The sequence below is a fragment of the Rattus rattus genome, chromosome 9 (genome assembly GCF_011064425.1).
Source record: "Rattus rattus isolate New Zealand chromosome 9, Rrattus_CSIRO_v1, whole genome shotgun sequence".
In the NCBI taxonomy this organism is placed as follows: domain Eukaryota; kingdom Metazoa; phylum Chordata; class Mammalia; order Rodentia; family Muridae; genus Rattus; species Rattus rattus.
Window position 1 is genome coordinate 60032163 of NC_046162.1, and position 21248 is coordinate 60053410.

A 21248-nucleotide genomic window follows, 5' to 3' on the forward strand; every position below is an offset into this window, starting at 1 on the left:
ACAGCCAGAGTCAACGTCTACAAAAATATATGGATTTATTTTCTATCCAAAAGTGAGCCTGGGGTGTTTAGTGAGAAAGGGGAGCTGGAAACCAGAGAGGGTTTGTGAGTTGCCCAGATCCTCATTGAGGTCGAGACCATGTTGGGAGGGAGGGGGGCAGATATGACTGATGTTTGGAGGTGGGAACTGCAGAAGGGTAAGGCTAGAATGCTTTGAGCTGCTGGCAGCAGAAGGGACCACCTTGCATGACAGCCTGTAGAGAGACAGAAACAGATGTTGACAGGCCCGAGTCAAGAATACGAACAGACATTATTAGGACCCCCTTGGAGCCCACTGTAAGACAGGGATTGTGAACTGAAAAAACACAAAGACCAAACAAATAAGAGAAGCCAATTTGGCCATCAAGAAATAATCAACAAGGGGCTGGAGAGATGGCTCAGTGGTTAAGAGCACTGACTGCCCTTCCAGAGGTCCTCAGTTCAAATCCCAGCAACCACATGGTGGCTCACAACCATCTGTAATGAGATCTGATGCCCTCTTCTGGTGTGTCTGAAGATAGCTACAGTGTACTTATATATAATAAATAAATAAACCTTTAAAAAAAAAAAAAAAAGAAAAGAAAACGAGGGGTTGGGGATTTAGCTCAGTGGTAGAGTGCTTGCCTAGCAAGCACAAGGCCCTGGGTTCAGTCCCCAGCTCCGAAAAAAGAAAAAAAAAAAAAAAGAAAACGAAATGATCAACAAGCAGGAGACTGAAGAAATAGAGACTATTTCTTTAGCCACCTTCGACTAAGGATTACTGATTTTTGCCAGATGAATATTGTCTCTTGGTATCCAGACATCTTTGGTTTGGTTTGGTTTGGTTTGGTTTGGTTTGGTTTGGTTTGGTTTGGTTTTCTTGAGAAGTTAGAATACTGAATATTTTGTGGCTCTATCTGGAGTTTGATGTTAGTAACTAATTCCTATTTCGAAGGAGAAAAAAAGTGTTCTGAGAGCCAAAGACACATCTGGAGCCATCAGTTTGTTTCTGTGTATGCCCTGGGGTGAAGTGAACTCCTTCAGTTTAGCTGCTAGTAGGAGGCCTAAAATGTACTACGGTTCTCAGATGACAGAATCTCAAACTCACTCCCCTCAAGGTGACATTGTTCTTAGGGTCCTCTGCAAAGGACCCAGAATCTGGGACAGAAGAGCTCCGTAATACTGTAATACCATCTAGCCCTCTCACTCTACACCCTGCCTGGTCTAACCCCAGCCTTCATTTACTAAGTTAGATCCTTGCTCTTGACCATTCTTCTGTCCCCAGCTTATACCTACCTCCAAGTCGTGGGGAGAAAGTAAGACATCTCCTCTGCGTAGCCCAACAGGGCACCATGGTCCATTTCATGCCTGCTGGATTCCACGGCTTCAGGTGACTCCCCTCCCACAAGAGGAGGACGGGGGGGATGGTTTAGAAAATGGAATGGGGTTAGATGTGGCCACTCATTGTTAAAAAGTCCAGAGAATCCAGAGCCAACCAGACCAGCTGGCAGCTGCTGACCCCAAGGCAAGAGGCCAAGGAGCCCAGCTCCTCCCTGGATGGCAGGTAATTAAGCCCACCCCAGACAGGCCTGGGCCCAAGGCCAGGGTCAGTGGAATGTGTCTGACCCAGACTGGAAGCTGTGCTTCAGGAGGCTTGGGGTCAGAGGAGAAGCCTCTGGAACTGGAGAGGGTCCAAGAGGATCAGGTTCTGAAGGAAAGGGTGGCACCATGGAAGACCTCAGCTCTGAGGGGGTGGCCCCTATCTCCACTGTCCCAACACTGGCTGGACAGTGGACTACAGCAAGTGTAGTGTTCTGGAGACCAGGTGGAGGTCCAGACATATGAGGAGAGATGCATGGCGGTCTCTGATGGGGGCAAGGAAGGTCTGGGAGCCAAGTGGAGTCAGGTGGGTGACTTGGGGGACCCAGCCTGGCCTGTAAGAGGCCCATCACTTGGCGAAGCTCCCGGCTCAGCTGAGACACTTCCTGGTTGAGTCTGGAGATCTGTTGAAAATATAGCAAAATGTCTCATGGACACCATAGCAATAACCAGGTCACCCCTCATCCCCCACACTACAGATTACAACTTCCTTCAACACTGTCGGTTCACAACCACCTGGGAAGAAGAAAGAGCAGGAGCTAGAATAGCCTACGAGTACCCCAATTTATTTCCAGAAAGTTATTTGTGACATCGGACACTGCTGCACCTGCTCCCTGGCTTTTTACATATTTAATTTGTGTGTATGTGCACTGCATGTGTGTTTGTGCGTGCGTGTGTGTGTGTGTGTGTGTGTGTGTGTGTGTGTGTGTGTACACTTGAGTGCAGATGTTCTAGGCCAGAGGTCAACACAGGATGACTTCCTCTTATTCTCTATGGTTTTGTTTGTTTGTTTGGTTTTAGTTTTGTTTGTTTGTTTGTTTGTTTGTTTGAAGACAAAGCCTCACTGGATGATGGTGGAACACACTTTTAATCCCAGAGGCGAGTGGGTCTTTGTGAATTTGAGGCTAACCTGGTCTATAGAGTTCCAGGACAAGGGGGGGGAAGACTGAGACAGAGCCCTCTCACTGAACTTGGAGCTCACCAACCATCTAGACTGGGTGACCGGCGTGTGTCTGTCCAAATCCCTTCCCCATCACCAGTGTTACAGACATGCAGCACCACGCCTGGCTTTCAGTGTGCACTAGGGATCAGAAGTCAGGTCCTTATGTCTATGTGGCAGGCACTTTACCAGTGAAGCCATCTCCCTAAGACTGTCTCAGAGAGCTCAGGCTGCCATGTAGGCAAGGATGGTCCTGGATTCTTGATCTTCCTTGCTTCTATCCCTGGAGTTTCGGGGTTACAGGCATGAGCCACTACACTTGGCTCCCCCTCCCTTTTATAAAATATAGGGGAAAAAATGCAGTCACAGCATTGCTCTTAACTCATTGCCTAAGTGTCTTCATGGGTGGCTTTTTAATGAGTGCTGAGTCCATTGAGAAACTTGTCAACATGCAGAGTTCTTGACCCCACCCTAGACATTCCAAACTGATAGGAGCCAGGGAACTTGTACGTGAAAGGGCAGTGCAGATACAAACTCAGGTATGGGAAGCACTGGCCTGGAGCTGAGGGCAGCCCGAGGCAGTCAGGAGAAGCAGAAGCAGAACTTGCCATTAACCTTGACCTGGAGATAGCTCTAGGCTCTGCTCTGGCTCGGATGCTGCCTCTCTGGGCTCCTGGCTGTTTATTAGAACTGAGGGAAGGTGTCTCCCAGGGGTTGAGTTTGGTAGCTGTGCGGCGACAGTACTGAGATCCCTTGGGGAAGGAGTAGAGGCGGTGCCTAGCCTAAGTATATAGAATATGGTCTCTTCCTGGCCAGTATTCAGCCATAAGGGCATAGGCCCTCTAAGCCTAAAAGTGGACACACACACACACACACACACACACACACACACACACACACACAACCAAGACTGAGTAAAGGTTAAAAGGGAAAGGACTTAAGCCTTGGGCATCAGACTTTGGTTGGATGGTGTTTGGTTGGATGGTCTCAGGCTGCAAATGGAGACCTAGTTGTGAGAGGGAGAGGTGTTAGTGAATATTCGAGATGCAGCAGGACCCAGACCAGATATGTATGCACTCTTATTCTCACACTTCTGGGGAGGACATACTATTTTTCTCTCATCTGTCATCTGTCTGTCTATTATCTGTCTATCTATCTATCTATCTATCTATCTATCTATCTATCTATCATCTATCTATCAATCAATCGTTTGGTTTTTTTGAGTTTCTCCATCTATCCCTCTAACTCTCCTGAAACTCACTCTGTAGACCTTGGACTTGGCCATTGCCTGCCTCTGCCTCCTGAGCGCTAGGATTAAAGGCGTGCACCATCACCACCCAGACAGACATACCATTTTTCTAACTTTTTTTTGGGGGGGGGAGCTGGGGACCGAACCCAGGGCCTTGCGCTTGCTAGGCACTGAGCTAAATCCCTAACCCCCATTTTTCTAACTTTTAAGTGAGGAAACGGAAGCCCACCATAGCTGTGGGACTTACCCAGAGTAATTTAGCTAGCATGACTAACAGGACTCTGGCTAGCTCTAGAACACGACATGCTCCTCTCAGACCCCAAGACAATATTCTCTGGGGTCGGAGGGGAAGAGCCAAGCCAAACTCACCTCTTGGTTCAGCCTGCAGACCTTTTCCTTCACCTCCTCTGCTGCCTCTGTGGCCAGTTCCCGGCTGAGCCTGGGGCCTGTGGGCAGAATGGGGTGAAGAGGCACAGATGAGTTCACAGAGCATGAATCCCCAGGTGCCCACACCTTTCTGTTGCCTAGCAAGCAGGAAGCAAGGAATAGAACACTCTAGTGTCAGAGAGATGGGGAAACCAACACCAGTGGCTGGTTTTGTGGCCCTGTGACTCTCCCAGTCTCTGCTTTTCCTCCATGCCTGCCACTCTCCAGCTCTAGGCAACAGGACTTCTTGGCATTCAAACACAGTGTCTCTTCTGTGCATGCCTTTATACCTTTGAACGGTCGCTCCACTTTACCAACGTGCCACATTCTCCTTTTCTTCTCAATTGCACGTATTTATTTATAGCTGTGTATACATGCGTTCCACAGCGCCAGGACAACTTTCAGTTCTCTCTTTCCAGCATACGGGTTCTAGGGATCACACTCAGTTAATCAGGCTTTACCACTGAACCGTGTCTGTGGCTCCTTGCAGTCCGTTTAAGAATCAACCAAAGGGGTTGGGGATTTAGCTCAGTGGTAGAGCGCTTGCCTAGCAAGCGCAAGGCCCTGGGTTCGGGTCCCCAGCTCCAAAAAAAAAAAAAAAAAAAAAAAAAAAAAAAGAATCAACCAAAGTGCCCTTCCAGTCCTACCACAAAGTCTTGCTCTCCTCTCAGTTGTAGAACTCAGCGCAGAATTCTACTATTCTCCCCAGCCCCAGCCGCCGGATAAAATGTTGGCGGGATCTGGTTTGGTTGTATGCAACTTTTGGCAAGCTTTAGTTTAACTGTATCCCTAGGATGGCACGTAACACACGTGCCATGGAGTGGATGGGTAGATGGACGGATGGATGAGATAGATAAGTGGATGGATGGATGGATGGATGGATGGATGGATGGATGGATGGGTACAGGTGGATAGATGAATAAATGGGCAGATACATAAATGACTGTGATTTGAAGTCATTGTGGTTCCTTACCTGAAGGGGGAGCCTGTGAGCGGGTTCTGGTGGGCTCCGGCCTCTTGCTGAACCGGAATGTAGGGGCCTCAGCTGTGTTACTGGAGTCCTCAATGCCATCCACGATCCTGAGGGTAGAGTAGTGTTCATCAGCACCACAGGGAGGGTGCGGGGCCGGAACAGGGTAGGCAGAGGGTCAATGAGGGCAGCAGAGGCAGGAAACTGGGGAAGAACAGTGGTCAAAGCAGAATGGGATTGCAAGCTGTGGTTGGAAAGGCAGATGGGGGCAGAGACAGGAAGGAGCACTGGTTGGAGCGCTGGGAATGGAGCCCAAAGAAGGTTCTGGAAGCCAGCAGGGATATGGGAAAGGTAAGGAAGGCTGGCATCTCACCGGGGACTGAGGTCCGGAGGTCCAAATGTTCCCAGTGGGGGGGTGAGGAGCTGGGGGGGCTTCCAGGCAGCAGAGCCCCTGGGGGGCCCGTGCAGGGAGGGACTTGAACCCCGGCCAGCCAGGGCAGGGGAAGGAGTTGGGGACAGGGAAGGAGAGGAGACAAGGGCTGAGAATGGGGGCAGCTCCTCGCCCAAAAGGCTGACCAGGGACCCCCGAGGTCGTGCTGGACTGAGGTTGGGCAGCAGGAGGGGCCGACGGGGCTTGGAACCAGCCCCAGGCTCCATGCCACCCTCGGTTTCTGTGATGGATGGCAGAGTCTTGTCTGAGGAGGAACCAAGAGTGTCGGAGCGTGCCTGAGGGAAGAGGGAGCATCAGTTGTTACTGGACAGTGGACAACAGGACCCTTCACTGGGATGCAAGCCTCAGCACCGGATGCTCCTCCCAGTCCCCTGTCCCTTCTCCCTGTGGCAGAGGAGCTAGGGAAAGCTGCACACCTCCCAGCCTCTCCACAGAACAACCTCGCCCCACCCAGAAACGCGGACGGATTACCTGGGAGAGTCGAGGAGAACGTGAGAAGCGGCCGAGGCCCTGTGGAGACAGTGGGAATTCAAGCTGACTCCTAGCTCTTCACTGCTCTGGTACAGCCCCTCCCCACTCTACTGAACAGTGTTAAGGGGTTGAGTATGTGGGACCTTTTTATGGAATCGAACCAGACCACCAACTCCCAACTCAGAGGAGTTCAGAATGATTAATCGAACCCTAAAGTAGCAAAAGACAAAGGCCTAAGGTTTAGACACAGTCCAAAACAGACCACTGGGACAGCAGAGGAGAGGAACTTTGGTGTGAGGGGTTGGGGGGTTGGTGCCAGTTCAGAGAGAGATCTAAAAGAAGGGGTTGTTCAAAAAGATAAGACAAGGCTGAGAGGTACTGGCTAATAGTTGGAAGCTGTAAGAGGTGGTCCAGAGGCTGGGGGAGGCCCAAGTGGAGTGGGGTAGGAAGAGAGTATATATGAAGCAATACAGGGAGGAAGTTGGAGTTAGAGGTGATGTTTTTAGAGAGGAGAGAGATCCAAGAGGTTATCCGTCTTGAAGGAAGGTACCTTGGTGGGGGTGGCAGTCATACATTGTCAACATACATTGTTTTCAGAGCCTTGGCGCAGGTTGAAGGTTAGGTCCCGGGGTAGGCCAGCCCTGAAGGCAGCCACATATTCCGGATACAACCGAAGGACCTCGGCCAGTCCTCGGCTGCTCAGCTGCTGCAGGCCACAGTAAGTCAGTGCTTTCACATCAGCGCTGGTCTTCAGCACGCAGCTGGGGCCTGCCCCTGCCCCAGGCTCCTGCCCCAACTCAGGGATGTCTGCCCCAATCAAGTCCCCCTTTCCTGTGGGTAGAGGAAGGGGATAGTCAACAGGGATGAGTGGAATATCAGTGGGAGAGGGTCAGAGGACTTAAGGATGGTTGAAGGTGAGTTAGCGCATTGGAAGAGGGAACTTGGAACAGGCCAATGGAGACTGGCAGGTGGAGCTAGTTGCAGCCAGCGGGAGAGGTCTACAGTGATGGAGAAATGACCAATGGAATTGGATGATCAGTAAAGAATGGGCCAGAGGGGTCAGTTAAGCCGGAAAGGTCCACAGGTGTTAGAGTTGTTTGGGGACGGACGGGTCAATGGAGCTGGAAGATGATGCAACAGAAAAGGACGAGTAGGTGTGAGAGTCACTGATGGCGGGCCCATGGGTTAAGGTGTGGCCAAAGAGCCAGGGCAGAGTGGGAGGAACGGCCAGGAGGAACTGTAATAGGGTGAAGGAATCGAGGAAGACTACTCCTCAGTAGGCATTCTAGGTACTCGTTAGAGGTCTCCCATTCCCTGAACCCCAGGCTATCCCCAAGCTCTCCGAAGAAGGTCTTAGGATGGGCCTTAGTGTGAGGTGGTGGGGTTCTCACCAAGGATGGCCAGCACCGTGTTGTCTCGGAGCACCTCAAGGGAGCCAGAGCAGACATAGTAGTGTGCCTGCAGGGCATCCCCACGGCGTAGCAGGAACTCCCCAGGAGCACAAAATGAGGTCTTGATGTGCAGGGAGAGGGCACGAAGGCAGCCCCTGCTTGCTGCTCCAAACAAAGGCAGCTGCAGGATCTCCCGATTCAGGTGCATGGCGATGTCAGCTCGCAGCTCATCCGGGAAGTCACGCAGTAACTGTCATAAGAGGCAGAGGTTATTCTGGCCATCCCCTGGGCAGTCGATACTCAAATCTACAAATGAATTGGGCTATCCCCAAGGGCAAAGGTGCCAACTTGCCCTCTCTTTAAAATTACCCACTGGACCTTAGGGAGATTTCTTGTCTGGTCTCAATTTTCCTTACTCTGTGGATCGCCAACCAAATCTAACTTCCGGGCAGAGACCAAGTCTGCCCTCTGGGTACCGCACATGACTGCACATGCTCAACATTCCTAGATTCTGGTTGCTCAATTCTATACAGTGAAGAGTCATCCTTGGTGGGTCAGACTTCAACTGGGAACTGGGAAAGTAGGAACCCTCCCTTTCTCGTCTCTGGGCCTCAGTATCCCTATCTGTAAACTGCAGGCTCAGGCAAGGTCTTGAACGTTACCAGGGCTCTCCACATTTCCCTCACAGAACCATGGAACCCCTCGGCAACTCTGTCTTGCCGATCTCTTCCTTCTTCCGCCTGGGTCCCTGGAAGAGGCTCCCTCCCGGTTCTGCTCCCTCATCTCTGGTGTTCCTTCCTCATTCCTCCCCCAGCCTCCCTGCATAGCCAATCCCCTCAGTCACTTCTCACTTCTGCATCCTCCCCACATCATGGTAACCAGCGCCCCTCTTCCCCACTACTCAGGCCTGGAAGCCCTAACGTTCGGTTCAATGTATATTTACAACTACCTGATGGACACCTAAGTCTCCCATAGGCAACACATCTCCTGATGGCTCACCCTGGACGCTCCCCTTCATCCCTAAGCTCCGTCTTCCTCCCATCTCATCCCTGGACCCACCCAAGCCAGACCAGGGTAGCTCTCTTGCAACCAACTAGAATTTGCCTACTCTTGTGGATCCTTTCCTGGCAGATGCTTCCCATGCACTTCTTCCTCCACCCTCTGCCACACCCTTTCTTAGAGATCTGACAGGATAAAACTGCAAACTCAAGGCTATCTGCTCTTGGGGCTGCAGCGGCCCAGCCCTGACTCTGGCACTGACACAACCCCTCTCCAGCCCTCTCCAGAGCTCACTTTTTTTTTTTTTTGGCCTGGAATGGTCTCATGACAGACTGATTCTCTTGACTGTGATGTATCCCTTTCTCTAACACCTTCCTTGTCCCCTCTGGACTCAGACACAATAAGGGCCCTCCTGCTGGAACTCACTCCTGGATGGTTCCATTTGCTATGTGTTTCTCTGTACGGGTTTCACTCTCCCACCTTTCTTGGGGTCCCCTTTAGAGCTGAGGCTGCCTGTAACCATTTCTAGCTACTGTCCCATTCAGTACATAAGAATGAATGGAAAGGGAGGGCTTGGCCCACTCTAGTACTGGGGGAAACCTGTGAAGCCTACCATGACGGAGAAACTGAGGCCCGGATAAGGCAAGATGTCCACTCAAGTCCAGACTCGAGCATTCTGCTCCCTTTCAACCTCCATGTTTAAGGACCAAAGAAAGGGATTTGGATTTGTCTGGGTGCACATCCTTGCTGAGAGCCCCGTGCCTCATTATACCCTGGTTGCCTCTGTTCCCATCCTGGAGAGGCAGTACCCCTTCCCTACTGCACCTCCACGTGGCAGGAACCCCTGCTCAGCACTACCTCGTTGGCATCGATGCCGCTGTTGACGGCCCATGTAGTCTGGAAGTACTCGAGCATGCGCTGCTTGAGTGGGCGGGGCAGACGATGCACTCGGATGAAGTCCTTGAGATCCTTCATGCGGCTGTGGTAGAGCGAGCGTCGGGAGTACATGCGCTGGATGATGGCTGTGACATTCCCAAACACCACCGCGTGCATCAGCGCTACAGAGGTGGCAACCCAGAGTATCAGAGGCTCTCACCGCACATTTGCTCCTTGTGCTCCCCGAATCACCCTGCCTTGGATGGGTCTCGGAGGTTCTGGGGAAGCACAGGAGAGCTAGCAGTTCCTGGGAGCACATCTAGCCATCAGAGGCAGGGGGAAGTAGTCGACAATCCATAGATGGGGCACACCCATACTCCTCTCTCATCACCCCCTTGACCATGACCTTGGGTATTTTTACCCCTTGAAAGAGATCAAAACTGTTTATGGGGGCATAGTCACGGGTAGCGAATATGAGTGAACACGTGACCGTGTGGACTTGAGTGGGCAACTTGCTTTCTCTGAGCCTTATTTCCCTGTGCACAAGCCCGGATTCAAAGGCTCCCTGGAAACAGTGGGTCTGGCCTCACCGCCTATGAGCATCGTGCAGATGGAGAAGATCTTCTCAGCGTCAGTGTTGGCACACACGTTGCCGAAGCCTACACTGGTGAGGCTGCTCAGCGTGAAGTACAGCGCGGCGATGTAGGCACTGCGCCGAGATGGTCCACCGGCCGAGCCATTGACATAAGGCTCCTCCAGCCGCTTACCCAGCTCATGCAACCAACCTGTGATAAAAAAGAGAAGAGGGGTTGGGGATTTAGCTCAGTGGTAGAGCGCTTGCCTAGCAAGCGTAAGGCCCTGGGTTCGGTCCTCAACAAAAAAAAAAAAAAAAAAAAAAAAAAAAAAAAAAAGCCACGGAAGAAATTATGACTGGCTACACTAGCAGCACTGGATAGAGCATTTTCCTGATCTGCCTGTTTGGCCTTGGATACATATTTACAAAGAAGGCCAGTTTGTAGCTGCTGAGACAGGAAGTGTGACAAGCAGCGGTGACTGGGCCTGGAGGCCATGAACTTCCTACAGTTGACTCCAAGGCTACCCACTCCATACTTTCTGATATGTTACTGGGTGTTTCTTATGCATGTGTGTGTTGTAGGAAAATGCTGAGATCTGACCCAGCTAGGGCTGTCCCTGCCATCAGTGTCAAGAGGAAAGGAAAACAAGCCATTGCAGGTAGAAGGCAAGCTACGAAAGTGTACAGCAGGTTGGGGGTGGGGGCAACATGGATCTTAGGGGCATCACTCTCTTAGGATGTGGTATATTTTGGTGGAGACTGAGAGAATAGGAAATTCACCTTGGGGAAAGAAAGGAGCCTGGGTCTCCTAGGAAGGAAAATATATACAAGGCCCATAGTGAGAAATCAGTGGTTGCTAGGTCCAGGAGGCCAGCTAGTGTACACGGGCTGTACAGGAGAAGACGGTAGGGACACAGATCACACAGGGCCACCTTGAACACATAGCCATAGCGTGGAGTTCAAGGGCAGTGAGGAGCTTATGTAAGGGGCCAGGTAGAACTGGGGTGGGTCAGTGTCTATTATGTTTTAAAATTATTATTACAGATTTATTTTACCTTTAATGTGTATGAGTGTTTTTTTTTTAATTTTTTAAAATTACCTATTTTATGTATGAGTACACTGTCGCTGTCTTCAGACACACCCGAAGAGGGTATCTGATCTCATTACAGATGGTTGTGAGCCACCATGTGGTTGCTGGGAATTGAACTCAGGACCTCTAGAAGAAGCATCAGTGCTCTTAACTGCTGAGCCATCTCTCCAGCCCCATGAGTGTTTGCTTACATGTTATGTATGGGTCTAGGCAGAAAGAAGCAGGGAAAGGGTCAGTGTCTATTAAGTTTTAAAATTATTATTATAGATTTATTTTTTAATGGGTATGAGTGTTCACCAACATGTTATGTATTTGTACTGTGTGTGTGTGTGTGTGTGTGTGTGTGTGTGTGTGTCGCTTACACAGGTCAGACAAGGGCATAGATCTCTTATGAGCTACCTATCATAAGGGTGTTGGTTCTGAACCCAGGTCCTCTGTAAGGTCAACAAGTGCTCTTAACCCTTGAGCCCATTGTAGGAGTCATGAGGAGAGGAAGGTGGATTAGATTGGGCGAGGTAGTAGAGATGAAAGGACCATGCCAGATCCAAGTGGTGGGGCAGTGTGGGCTGACGGAGTGGGAGGTGTCAAGAACGCCTAGGATCTGACCTACTTTCTAAGGAAACATTGAGGGCCTGGGTCTGCTTCCTCGACAGTGGTTCCGTTAACTGCGTCTACGGAGGAATTGATGATGGCCTTGAGCTGACAGACTAAGCTCTTTCTAAGCCTTTACACACGATGCTTCCTCTGTCCAAAATCCCCTCTCTCTATCAAGGTCTTTCCCCTATCACTGATCTTGGTCTTGTTCCTTGCTAGGCTGGAAGTTTCCCCCTAGGCAGAGCCCTTGTCTTCAAACCAGTGTCTCCACACTTGATGCAAATGAACACGGCATTTTATCTGATGGCTGGAGGACTATGGGATGAGGAAGTGTTGAGTGCTGGTAGCATTTTTGGGGGATAAGAGAGGTTGAGAGGTGGTAGCAAGCGGGGGGGTCTGGGGCTGGTGGCTCACCAATGTCCCAGAGCAGCGGGTCATTGGCCTCCATCTCCCGGCGCCCGATGACATACCAGACGCAGGCCATCCAGTGGGCAAGGAGTGCAAAGACGGACATGAGCAGCGTGAGCACCACCGCGCTGCACTGAGAGTACCGCTCTAGCTTCTGCAGCAGCCTCAGCAACCGCAGGAGCCGCACGGTTTTCAGCAGATGTACCAGCGAGGTCTGCAGGAGGGCAGCGGGGGAGGCTGTCAGCAGGCCACACCTCCCCAGAGCTCTCACTTAGCCCCGCCTCCGCCCAGGCCCTTCCCACCAGACACCCAGGAGCCAGAGGAAGCTGCAAAGAAAAAAAAAAACTATCCCTGCTGTCCTGAAAAAGTGACTTTAAAATGCATCAGGAGAGAATAATTAACTCAGCCACTGAGGACTCCTTTCGCTTTGTTCCACCACTGCGTTAGGCATTTATAGTCCTCATTAAAATAAACAAAACAACCTTCCGAGTCTTTGGTCCAGTTATCATCCTGGACCCTGGTTTGCGTAGGGCTCACACTAGTGACTTGCTCCAAGTCACAGACCAAGGAAATAACAGAGCGGTAACCTAGACTCAAGGGGATGGACACCCGAGTCCATTTGGGACTAAGCTGCCTCACAGAATTATATAGGGGGATACAGGAGCAAGCCCTGGTCAGAGGGGTAGACTGAGAGATCTGTGGAAGATCCCTGCTCAGAGCTCCACTGTCCCTAGAAACCATCAAGCAGGATTGGCGACTGGCATGGGGAAGTGAAATGAAGGGAATGGGGTCAAATATGGGGCCCGAGGACTGCCAGAGGTCAAGGGCTTTTCTGCTTGTAGGTCAGCTACCGGTGAGAAGGAAAGCGGGGCTTGAGGACACCTGCTGTGAGCTGGAGGTTGATGGAGCCACGGTGTCTAGCAAGGGTAACTTTTGTTAATTCAACGAGATGCAGGATCAAACCCAGGACCACCTGATACATTCTAGACAAGTTCTCTCTCTCTCTCTCTCTCTCTCTCTCTCTCTCTCTCTCTCTCTCTCTCTCTCTCCCTCCCTCCCTCCTTCTTTCTTTTTAAAATTTATTTATTTACTGCGTATGCAGTGTTCTGCTTAACTGTATGCCTGCACAGAAGAGGGCATCAGATCCCGTTACAGATGGTTGTGAGCCACCATGTAGTTGCTGGGAATTGAACTCAGGACCTCTGGAAGAGTAGCCAATGCTCTTAACCTCTGAGCCATCTCTCCAGAGCCCCCCACCCCCTTCTTTCTTTCTAAACCATGAAGCCACATCCTTCAAATCTGCCGGGTTTGTTATAATTATTTACACTTCAGTTAGGGCTTTTAATATGGCAAACGAGGAGTAGCTATACTCCTTACCCACACACAGCTTGAAGGCTAGAGCTAAAGACTCTCGGGCTTGACAGAAAGGCCCTCGCCACCCTTTCAGGGAGCTGCATGAAAAAGCATACCCCCCCCCAAAATAAAAAGGAAAAGAAAAAAAGGGGTTGGGGACTTAGCTCAGCTGTAGAGCACTTGCCTAGCAAGCGCAAGGCCCTGGGTTCGGTCCCCAGCTCCGAAAAAAAAAAAAAAAAGAAAGAGCATACCCCAGGGCCCTGGCATTACACTGCTCCAGAAGGCATTACACCTCATGAAGGGGCTAGAAAGGAAGCATCCCTGGTTCCCCAACATGGATCTTCGTTAAGGCCTAACCAAACACACCAACCTTCAGCCTGCACCTTTAAGGGCTCTTGTCTCATTGTCCTTTGGCCTGAATGCCGTGGGCATGACTCCTTTAGCTCTATGTAACTCTTACGTGTCTGCTCCTCTATTTTGGTTCTAGCTCTCTCAGGCTTCTGGTATTTCTCCCCATCCCATACATTTGGAGCCATACACTTGGAGATCCTGCTTATCCAGGAAGCAGGTTGTAAATGGGAAAGGATACTAGATCAGGAGTCTGGAGACCTAGTTCTGACTGAGTTTTCATATCAACATTTGAAAGAGAGATACAAGAACCTCCCCTGAAGGGTTCCACATGTGTGAAAGTACAGTACTGATCTGTAAAGTACTCCTGAAGGCAACAGAGGAGAGGGGGACATCCTCTCCGCACCCTGAGAGGAGGGGCTGGTGGCTCTCTGCAGCACACCTCTCCAGTAAGGACAGCAGTCTGCCTGGCTGACTATCTAGTGGGCATAGAGGCAAGGTTACAGTGGACCTCAGGGCAGACTCACACACACACACACACACACACACACACACACACACACACACACGCACGTGTGTAGGAGCATGCACACACATGTGCACAACCAGGAGAAGGGGCCCACAGCCCGTTGGCGGCTAGTTAAATCCGGCTTCGTGTAGGTGGTTTCCTGCTATAGCTGAGTGCGGCAGGGAGAGCACACAGGAAAACTGCTCTCCACCTCGCCTCCCCCATAATGGCGAGGGGGCTTGGGGACACAGGGTAAGACTGCCTCACCTTGGACTAGAAAAGACCTACTATCCAGCCTCCACCCTGACCACGCAGGGCGTTTCCAGGCAGTCCCAAGCGAAGACACAGGTCCAGGTACACTACCCAGCCTCTGACTCCCTGGCTTGACTTACTATGCTCTTTCTCTGGAGTTTCATCATTTTGCTAGCCAAATCCTGTTCATTCTTAGAGGCCTGGCTCTGCTCCCACCTCCCCCGGGAACAGTTCCTTCCCAGACCACCTCAGCCCCTGCCCAGCTGGGATGCTTCTGCCCCCAGGTGCTGGCCTGATTTCAGAATGTTTTTGCATATACTAGTGTTCCAGCCCAGATCTCCAAGGCCAGCCCAGATCCTGTGCAGCGACTGCCATCTCCCATTCAGCGATTCTGTGTCTCATGTCCTCCCTCTACTATCCCTGCCTGTCTCACCAACCTGAGAGGGCTTTGAGGGCCACTTCCTCGTCTCTTTCTACCATAGTGACCAGACCCCCATATAGTGTTTTGCAGACAGCTAAATGCTCATCCGTTGTTTGTGAAATAAAAAAATGTGAAAAGTACCACTCATCTGGCGTCCGACCAATGCCGCCTTGGTAGCCATAGTTAGCAATCGGTTCTCTCCGCTTCCCTCAAAGACTGTAAGCTGAGTTCTCCAAAGAGCATAGACCCTTTGGGTTCCTTCCCAGTGCCTGGCAGGGCTATGCCCACAGCAGGATCAGAGGAACATCTATCTGCATGTGATTGGATAGGACTGTGGCTGGGTTTGTGGTTGCTCCGCTAATGGGAGAGGCTGGAGTTCATTCAGATGCTAGGATGCATGGTGGGATGTGTGTGTGTGTGTGGGGGGGGTCACTCACCACAGTGATGTTGAAGACATATAGCAGGTCAAAGGGCAAAGCAGCAATGAGGTCCACAAAGAACCAGGTGGCCAGGTAGTGGAGGCCAATGGACCGAGGAGCAGAAACCACCTGGCCCGACTGGGACACGTAGGTGGTGCGGAAGTTCAAGATGATGTCTGAGGAATGCAAGAGGCCGTTACTAGGGACCATAGCCTGAACTCTCAGGTCAGGTAGCTAAGGAATGGGGCAAGCTAGGAGTGAGCATTGGAGGCCCAGAATGAAGGAAGAGGCAGAATGAAGAAAGCTGAAACTCTTGGATGATCTATAGGAAGGAAATGCCACATGGCGGAAGGTTGCAGGGTACTGGGCACTATGGGATTTACGGGGTCCTAGGGGGTAAGCCTCCTCCCCCTCTGAAGGCATACTCACCCCTCACCAGGCCCCTAGAACTCAGAACTACAAAGACTCTTTAAGCTAAGGAAGGGTCCAGCAGACCTAGGCTGGAAGAGGCTTGCCAGAGTGGGTCCCCACAGCCCGCCCTCCAGATTAGTACAGCAGAGGGTTGTGGGTCCCCACAGCCCACCCTACAGGTTACTCCAGCAGAGGGTCTGACCCAGGATGAAGAGCATCTCCACAGCGATGTCACTGACAAGGGTGTGTCGGGACGTGATGGGGGTGTCGTCATCACCAGCGAAGCAGACGTTGTAAGGGACGGTGACTGCGACGTAGAACGTGGCGAGAAGGATGAGACCGTCCCAGACAGCCTTGGGGATGCTGTAGTGGAGGAGCAGGCAGCGGGAGCCCCCCACGGAGGCCACTTTGTACTCAGGCACTGATGGCTTTGGCTCAAACACGTTCTAAAGGGAGAGGGGTAGCAGTTAGGGACACTTAGGGGAAAGAAAAGTTGAGGCTGAGGGAAGGGAGAGTCTGGAGATAGGGGGAAGGGGACGGTTGGTATTGGACGGGTAACCAGAAAGGAGATAGAAGATATGGGGTTTGGGGGCAGGGAATTCTCAGGTCGGCATCTGTACCATGTTATAGCTCAGGTTTCTCTTTCGTAGTTCTCTTTACTCCTTCTTTTCCCTTTCTGCTGCTGGGGACCTAACCCAGAGGCTGTGTACTTTTGAGGCAGGCACTCTATCACTCAATCACTCTATCACTCCCCACAGAACACCCTCAGGCAGCTTCTAAAGAAATCTTGCTTTATCAGCAATATTGGCATGGACTGTCCCTCACCCTGCTTGAAGATTGCCAGATGACAATCAGACCATTCTTAGGGCCATAAATTCTTTGCAGTTCTTTCTGAGTTTTAGGGACCTAGTGAGGGGGTGAGCATGCCCTCACAGGGAGGAAGTAAACTCTGTTGACCCAATTCCTTTGCCCTATAACAGACTATAGAAGCGGGTGGGGGACTCATTGCCTGGCTTGGTCAGGAACCTTGGGGGTAGCACCCAGGGTGGGATTCTAGGATCACAGCAGCTTGTGAGTTCATCTCTCATGATACAACCCTTACATTCAGGGGGAGGATTACTGCTAGAGCCCCACCCTCTGTGATGTCGTTACCAGAACGTCAATTACCTACTGAAGAAAAGGAAGTGGGGACGCTTGCGATGAAGCAGAAACTGGCATGTGGAAAATGGGTGGGCAGAGGGACAAGCCAACGGAGGGAGATTGAACGGACAGGAAAGAGGGAGAAGGTAGCAGGGAATTAAAGCTGGAGGACCCAGGAATATCAGTGGGGGGGGGGTGGAACTCACACTATTGGCTTTCACGCTTCCCTGGTCCCGGCGACCAAAGTGGCCAGTCAGCCGGTGTAGAACTGTCCGGTTCTGCCTCCTCGTGGACCTAAGTCTTGAGCTAGCTCCTCTCCTCCCAAGGGAGTTTTCTATTGGGAAAAAAAGTGGACAGAGATAAGTTAGGGTGCTGTCTCCTAAGAGGCTGTACGTAGCACAGTCTACTGAGACCCGGACCTGTAGTTACCATGATTATTGTCCCCATGGATCCCTGGTGAGCCAAGTCCTGGGCCTCCACTCTGAGAGATGTCCTTAAAGGAAAATAGGAAAAGCACAACCTCCCCCATCTCATTTTTGATGGGCATCATATCCAGAAGACACCAAAAGGCTGAACCTGTGGACACAGAGAGAGGGCAGAGGTACATGAGCATCCCTAGGCCACCCTTTGATTCTCCTCGGTTTCTCAAATTAGTCAAAGGCTTTGGTGAAGGTTTAGAGCTGGGGGATACCCCCAGAGAACTGTCATCTGGTTCTTTCACATTACAAATGGAGAGACCAAGACCCAGAAAGGATCTTAGTCCTACAGGCAGCTTGTGGCAATGGAAAGATAGGCCCATCAGCGTCTCTGTGCCTAGCACTCTGCTGAGGGAAGCCCTGGGATTTGGGCAGATGTCAGGCAAGCCAAGTCGGGCTCTTTACCATCCTTTCGGTAAAAGCAGATTTCAGCTCTGTGTTCTTGGTGGCCCTCCAGGGCTTTTTGTAACCGTTGCAAGGCCGGCTCACTGGTCTCTGGGCCATAGAGGAACCGGCAGCTACAGGTTTTCTGCATGACTTCGGTGCGGCCGTAGCCTGTGAGCTCACAGAAGCCGTCAGAGCAGTAGACGATGGGAAAACCCCGTGGGCCCTGGGCATTGGCCAGAAGAAAGTTGCTGTCTACAGGAAGGAGAAGTCAAGGTCAGGACCAAGCAAAGAGGGGAGCTAACTTTTAAATGAACAACAGTTCCCTCAAGTCATGGACAGAGATCAGAGAGCTAGAAGCTTCCGGGTGGTTCCTAATCTCCCTCTGAGATGTTCTCATAAGGACAAAGTGTACAACCAAAAGGTAAGGACTCAAGGGTGACCCAGAGACCATGAAGGGCTAGAAAAGGAACCCCATGTGGTTCATGTGGGAACCACATGGCTTCAAGCCGGGGAACTGTGACTGCAGAAAGCCATAAAGAATGGCAAAGACAGGGACTCCAGCACTCACTTCTACCACCTACACAATGTGGCTTAAGACCTCAGCTTCCTTATCTGCAAAGTGGGACACAATGTGCCTTTCCCCCATGAATGTGGGTTGCATCAGGTAACTTGGGAAGGAAGGCCCGGGGGCACTTAGAAGATCTCCCCCTACACCCCCTTTCACTCAATTTTGGAAGTGCATTCTTGGATACAATCCCAGCATCCTCTTTTAACGAGCAGGACAAAGATTCTGATGACATCACACTCTCTTATTGTTAAACCAAAAGGCAGAAAATTTCAAAACTCATAAATGTCCTTAAAAGTGAGGGAAAGACTCTGGGAGACACATCTCTCTTTCTTGCCTTCCAGGAAATGCCGACTTTTTGATATATATATTTTAAAGGAGTTTCAAAGGATCCGTTCCTTATGCTCAGAGTCAAATTGAAGAGGCATTGAGGTGTGAGCTGCAGCCACCCCAGCACCAGAACCTGAGTTGGCTCCCTCTAGCATTGGCGGATTAGAGCCTTGGGGGTGGGGGGACATGTAGGGATAGGCTTAGTCGATGGGGTAGGAGACACAAACAGTCCAAGGACCCTAGGAGAGGGTTCTGTTAGGGGATGGGGTGTCTGATCAGGACACTGAGGGTTCCTAGGAAGCACTGGGTCCTGGGCACAGCCTACTTCTTCCATCCCAGGGCCCGTTGCCTCGGTGATTGGCGCTATGGAAACAAGGGAGGTTGAGGGGGGGTAGGGCCCTGGCGGTTCGGTTTCCGCCCTCGGCTACCGCTCCCCCACCCTCCTAATGCCGGCCAGGGTTTCGAAGAGGGACAAAGGAAGACCTGGGGGTTCCAGAGTTAGGAGAGGGAATGGCGGGAGAAGAGGCCGGGAAGGAGCTGTGCGGCTGTCCAGGGTGCTGAACTTGGGAACCAAGCTCAGGTGGGCTAGCAGGGAGTTTTCTCAGTCTCAAGTACTTGCCCCCGCTTTGCCTCACCCACCTCACGCACGGTTATCTCATGACTTGGGGGCGCGTGACCTTAATGCAGACTAGGTCTTGCCGAAGTCTGTTCTCTCTCTTTTCTGGGGCAGAGGTAGCTGTAGTCACCAGACCACTTTGTCCCATCTCCGCGCCTCAGATACCTCTATACACACTCCCAGCTCAGCTCTGCCCTGGAGTGGGTGGCTCCCAAGGCCCCTCCTCCGTCTGTGGCACAAAGAGCCGCTTTTGCCTTGAGTCACACCCCCTAACCTTGCCCCCCCAACCCCCGTGCTCCATGTCTTGATTTCCACTCTCAAGGGCTCTGCACCCCGTTTCTTTACCACGGTTTTAGGAGACCCAGCACCTCATTCTCTCTCCTCTGATCTCACCACATCCAGATATTCACCCTATCCCAAGGAGACTTGACCCAGCCTCGGCCCAACTCACGCGTGCCGTCAAAGCGAGTGGCGATGGTGTCCAGAAAGGTGTTTTGCGGGGCCAGCAACCCCTTCATGACCGGCATGGCCCCGGGTACGAATTCGAGGCGTTGCGCGGGCTGCGTTCAGCGCGGCCTGGCCGGAGGGGGCGCGCTACCGGCGGGGCCGGGGCGCCCCATGCGCCGGCCTGCCTCCTCCCCTCCTCTCGCCGCCGCTGCCTGTGTGCTCTGAACCTGTTAGTTCTAAGCTCTGCTCGCAGCACTTCGGGAGCCGCCACCCCCACCCCACCCCACCTCCCCACGGGTCAGGTTTTTCCCGGAGGGCTCAGCCCGCGCCCACCACGTGGCTCCGCACCGGGAGGGGCCTCCAGAGACACCCGCAGCCCTCCTCTGTGGCCCTCCTCCCAGAGGGGAGCGGCCCACGCGTGTCTCTTGGGGAGAGACTCGGAGACACGCCCACCATCCAGGCTTGAGAGGTGGGACTCGAACGGTGGCCCCGCCCTTCTTTCAGGGTGATCACGCCCCTACGCGCGTGGTTCCCTGGCTGCTCCGGTAGCTCCACCCCACGGGTTTCCCCGCGCGGCCCACGCTGGGGCTGGTGTCTGGTTGACAGTGCCGCCTGCTGGAGTTGGAATATTTCCTTCTTTTTTTTTTTTTTAAAAGGTTGTTTTTATTTATTTTTGTATATATGTGTGTGCGTGTGTGTGTGTGTGTGTGTGTGTGTGTGTGTGTGCCTGTGCCTGTGCCAGTAGAGCAGGTGTGGAAGTCAGAGGCCAATTTCCGAAGTAGGTTCTCTCCTTTCACTTTGTGGGTCCCTAGGATCGAACTCAGGTCTTCAGTCTTGACTGCAAGTTCTCTGTCCACTGAACCATCTTGCCAGCCCTGTTGTCTCTACTTTATGATTTTATTTTGCTGTTGTAGGATTGCTCCAGCCACGTGACACCGTGACACCGAGCGGATGGCTTAAACAATCCTGGGGTCTGGAAATCTGAGTACAAGGTGAACTCAGGGCTGGATCCCTCTGAAGGCTGTGAAGAAGAGTCTCTTCTTCCTTGCTCTCTTCCAACTTCTAGGTGGGCTGCTGGTGACCGCTGGCATTTCTTAGCTGGTGGGTGCATTGCCCTGATTTTTATTCCCATGTTCATGTGAGCTCTTCCCGTTTCTGTGTACCCTAATCCCCCCCTTTTTGTAAGACCACTACTTATACTGGATTACAGGTCTCCTATCTCATCTTAGCTGACTCCATTGGCAAGGTCACTTCCTACGTGCTGGGGGAGAGGAGGTAGCTGAGATTGCAACGGGTGAATTTGGGGGACACACACTTCAACCCGCAACTGGCACTTTTGGATGGAGCTGTAGAGAAAGCTTTGCTTGTTCTCTGCTTAAGACCATTCCCAGTCTTCCATTCTATTTTTATTTTTATTTTTTTTATTTTTATTTATTTTTTTCTTTTTTTCGGAGCTGGGGACCAAACCCAGGGCCTTGCGGTTGCTAGGCAAGCGCTCTACCGCTGAGCTAAATCCCCAA

At 51.8% G+C, this 21248-nt stretch overlaps 1 protein-coding gene across 1 annotated transcript; it reads right to left on the reverse strand.

The window, feature by feature from the left end:
* Positions 1-10: 10 nt before the first annotated feature.
* Kcnh4 (potassium voltage-gated channel subfamily H member 4) lies at positions 11-19963 on the reverse strand. Its single transcript, XM_032913886.1, has 17 exons — positions 19733-19963; positions 17789-18022; positions 17337-17483; positions 17114-17241; positions 15970-16213; positions 15375-15532; positions 12062-12269; positions 9980-10174; positions 9372-9571; positions 7515-7764; positions 6710-6954; positions 6124-6162; positions 5575-5927; positions 5205-5311; positions 4175-4251; positions 1314-2020; positions 11-253 (listed from the first exon to the last, which is right to left on the reverse strand). Exons 1-16 carry the CDS (start codon positions 19806-19808, stop codon positions 1625-1627), a joined length of 3057 nt encoding a protein of 1018 aa, XP_032769777.1. The 5' UTR covers positions 19809-19963; the 3' UTR covers positions 11-253; positions 1314-1624.
* Between the last annotated feature and the right edge of the window lie 1285 nt (positions 19964-21248).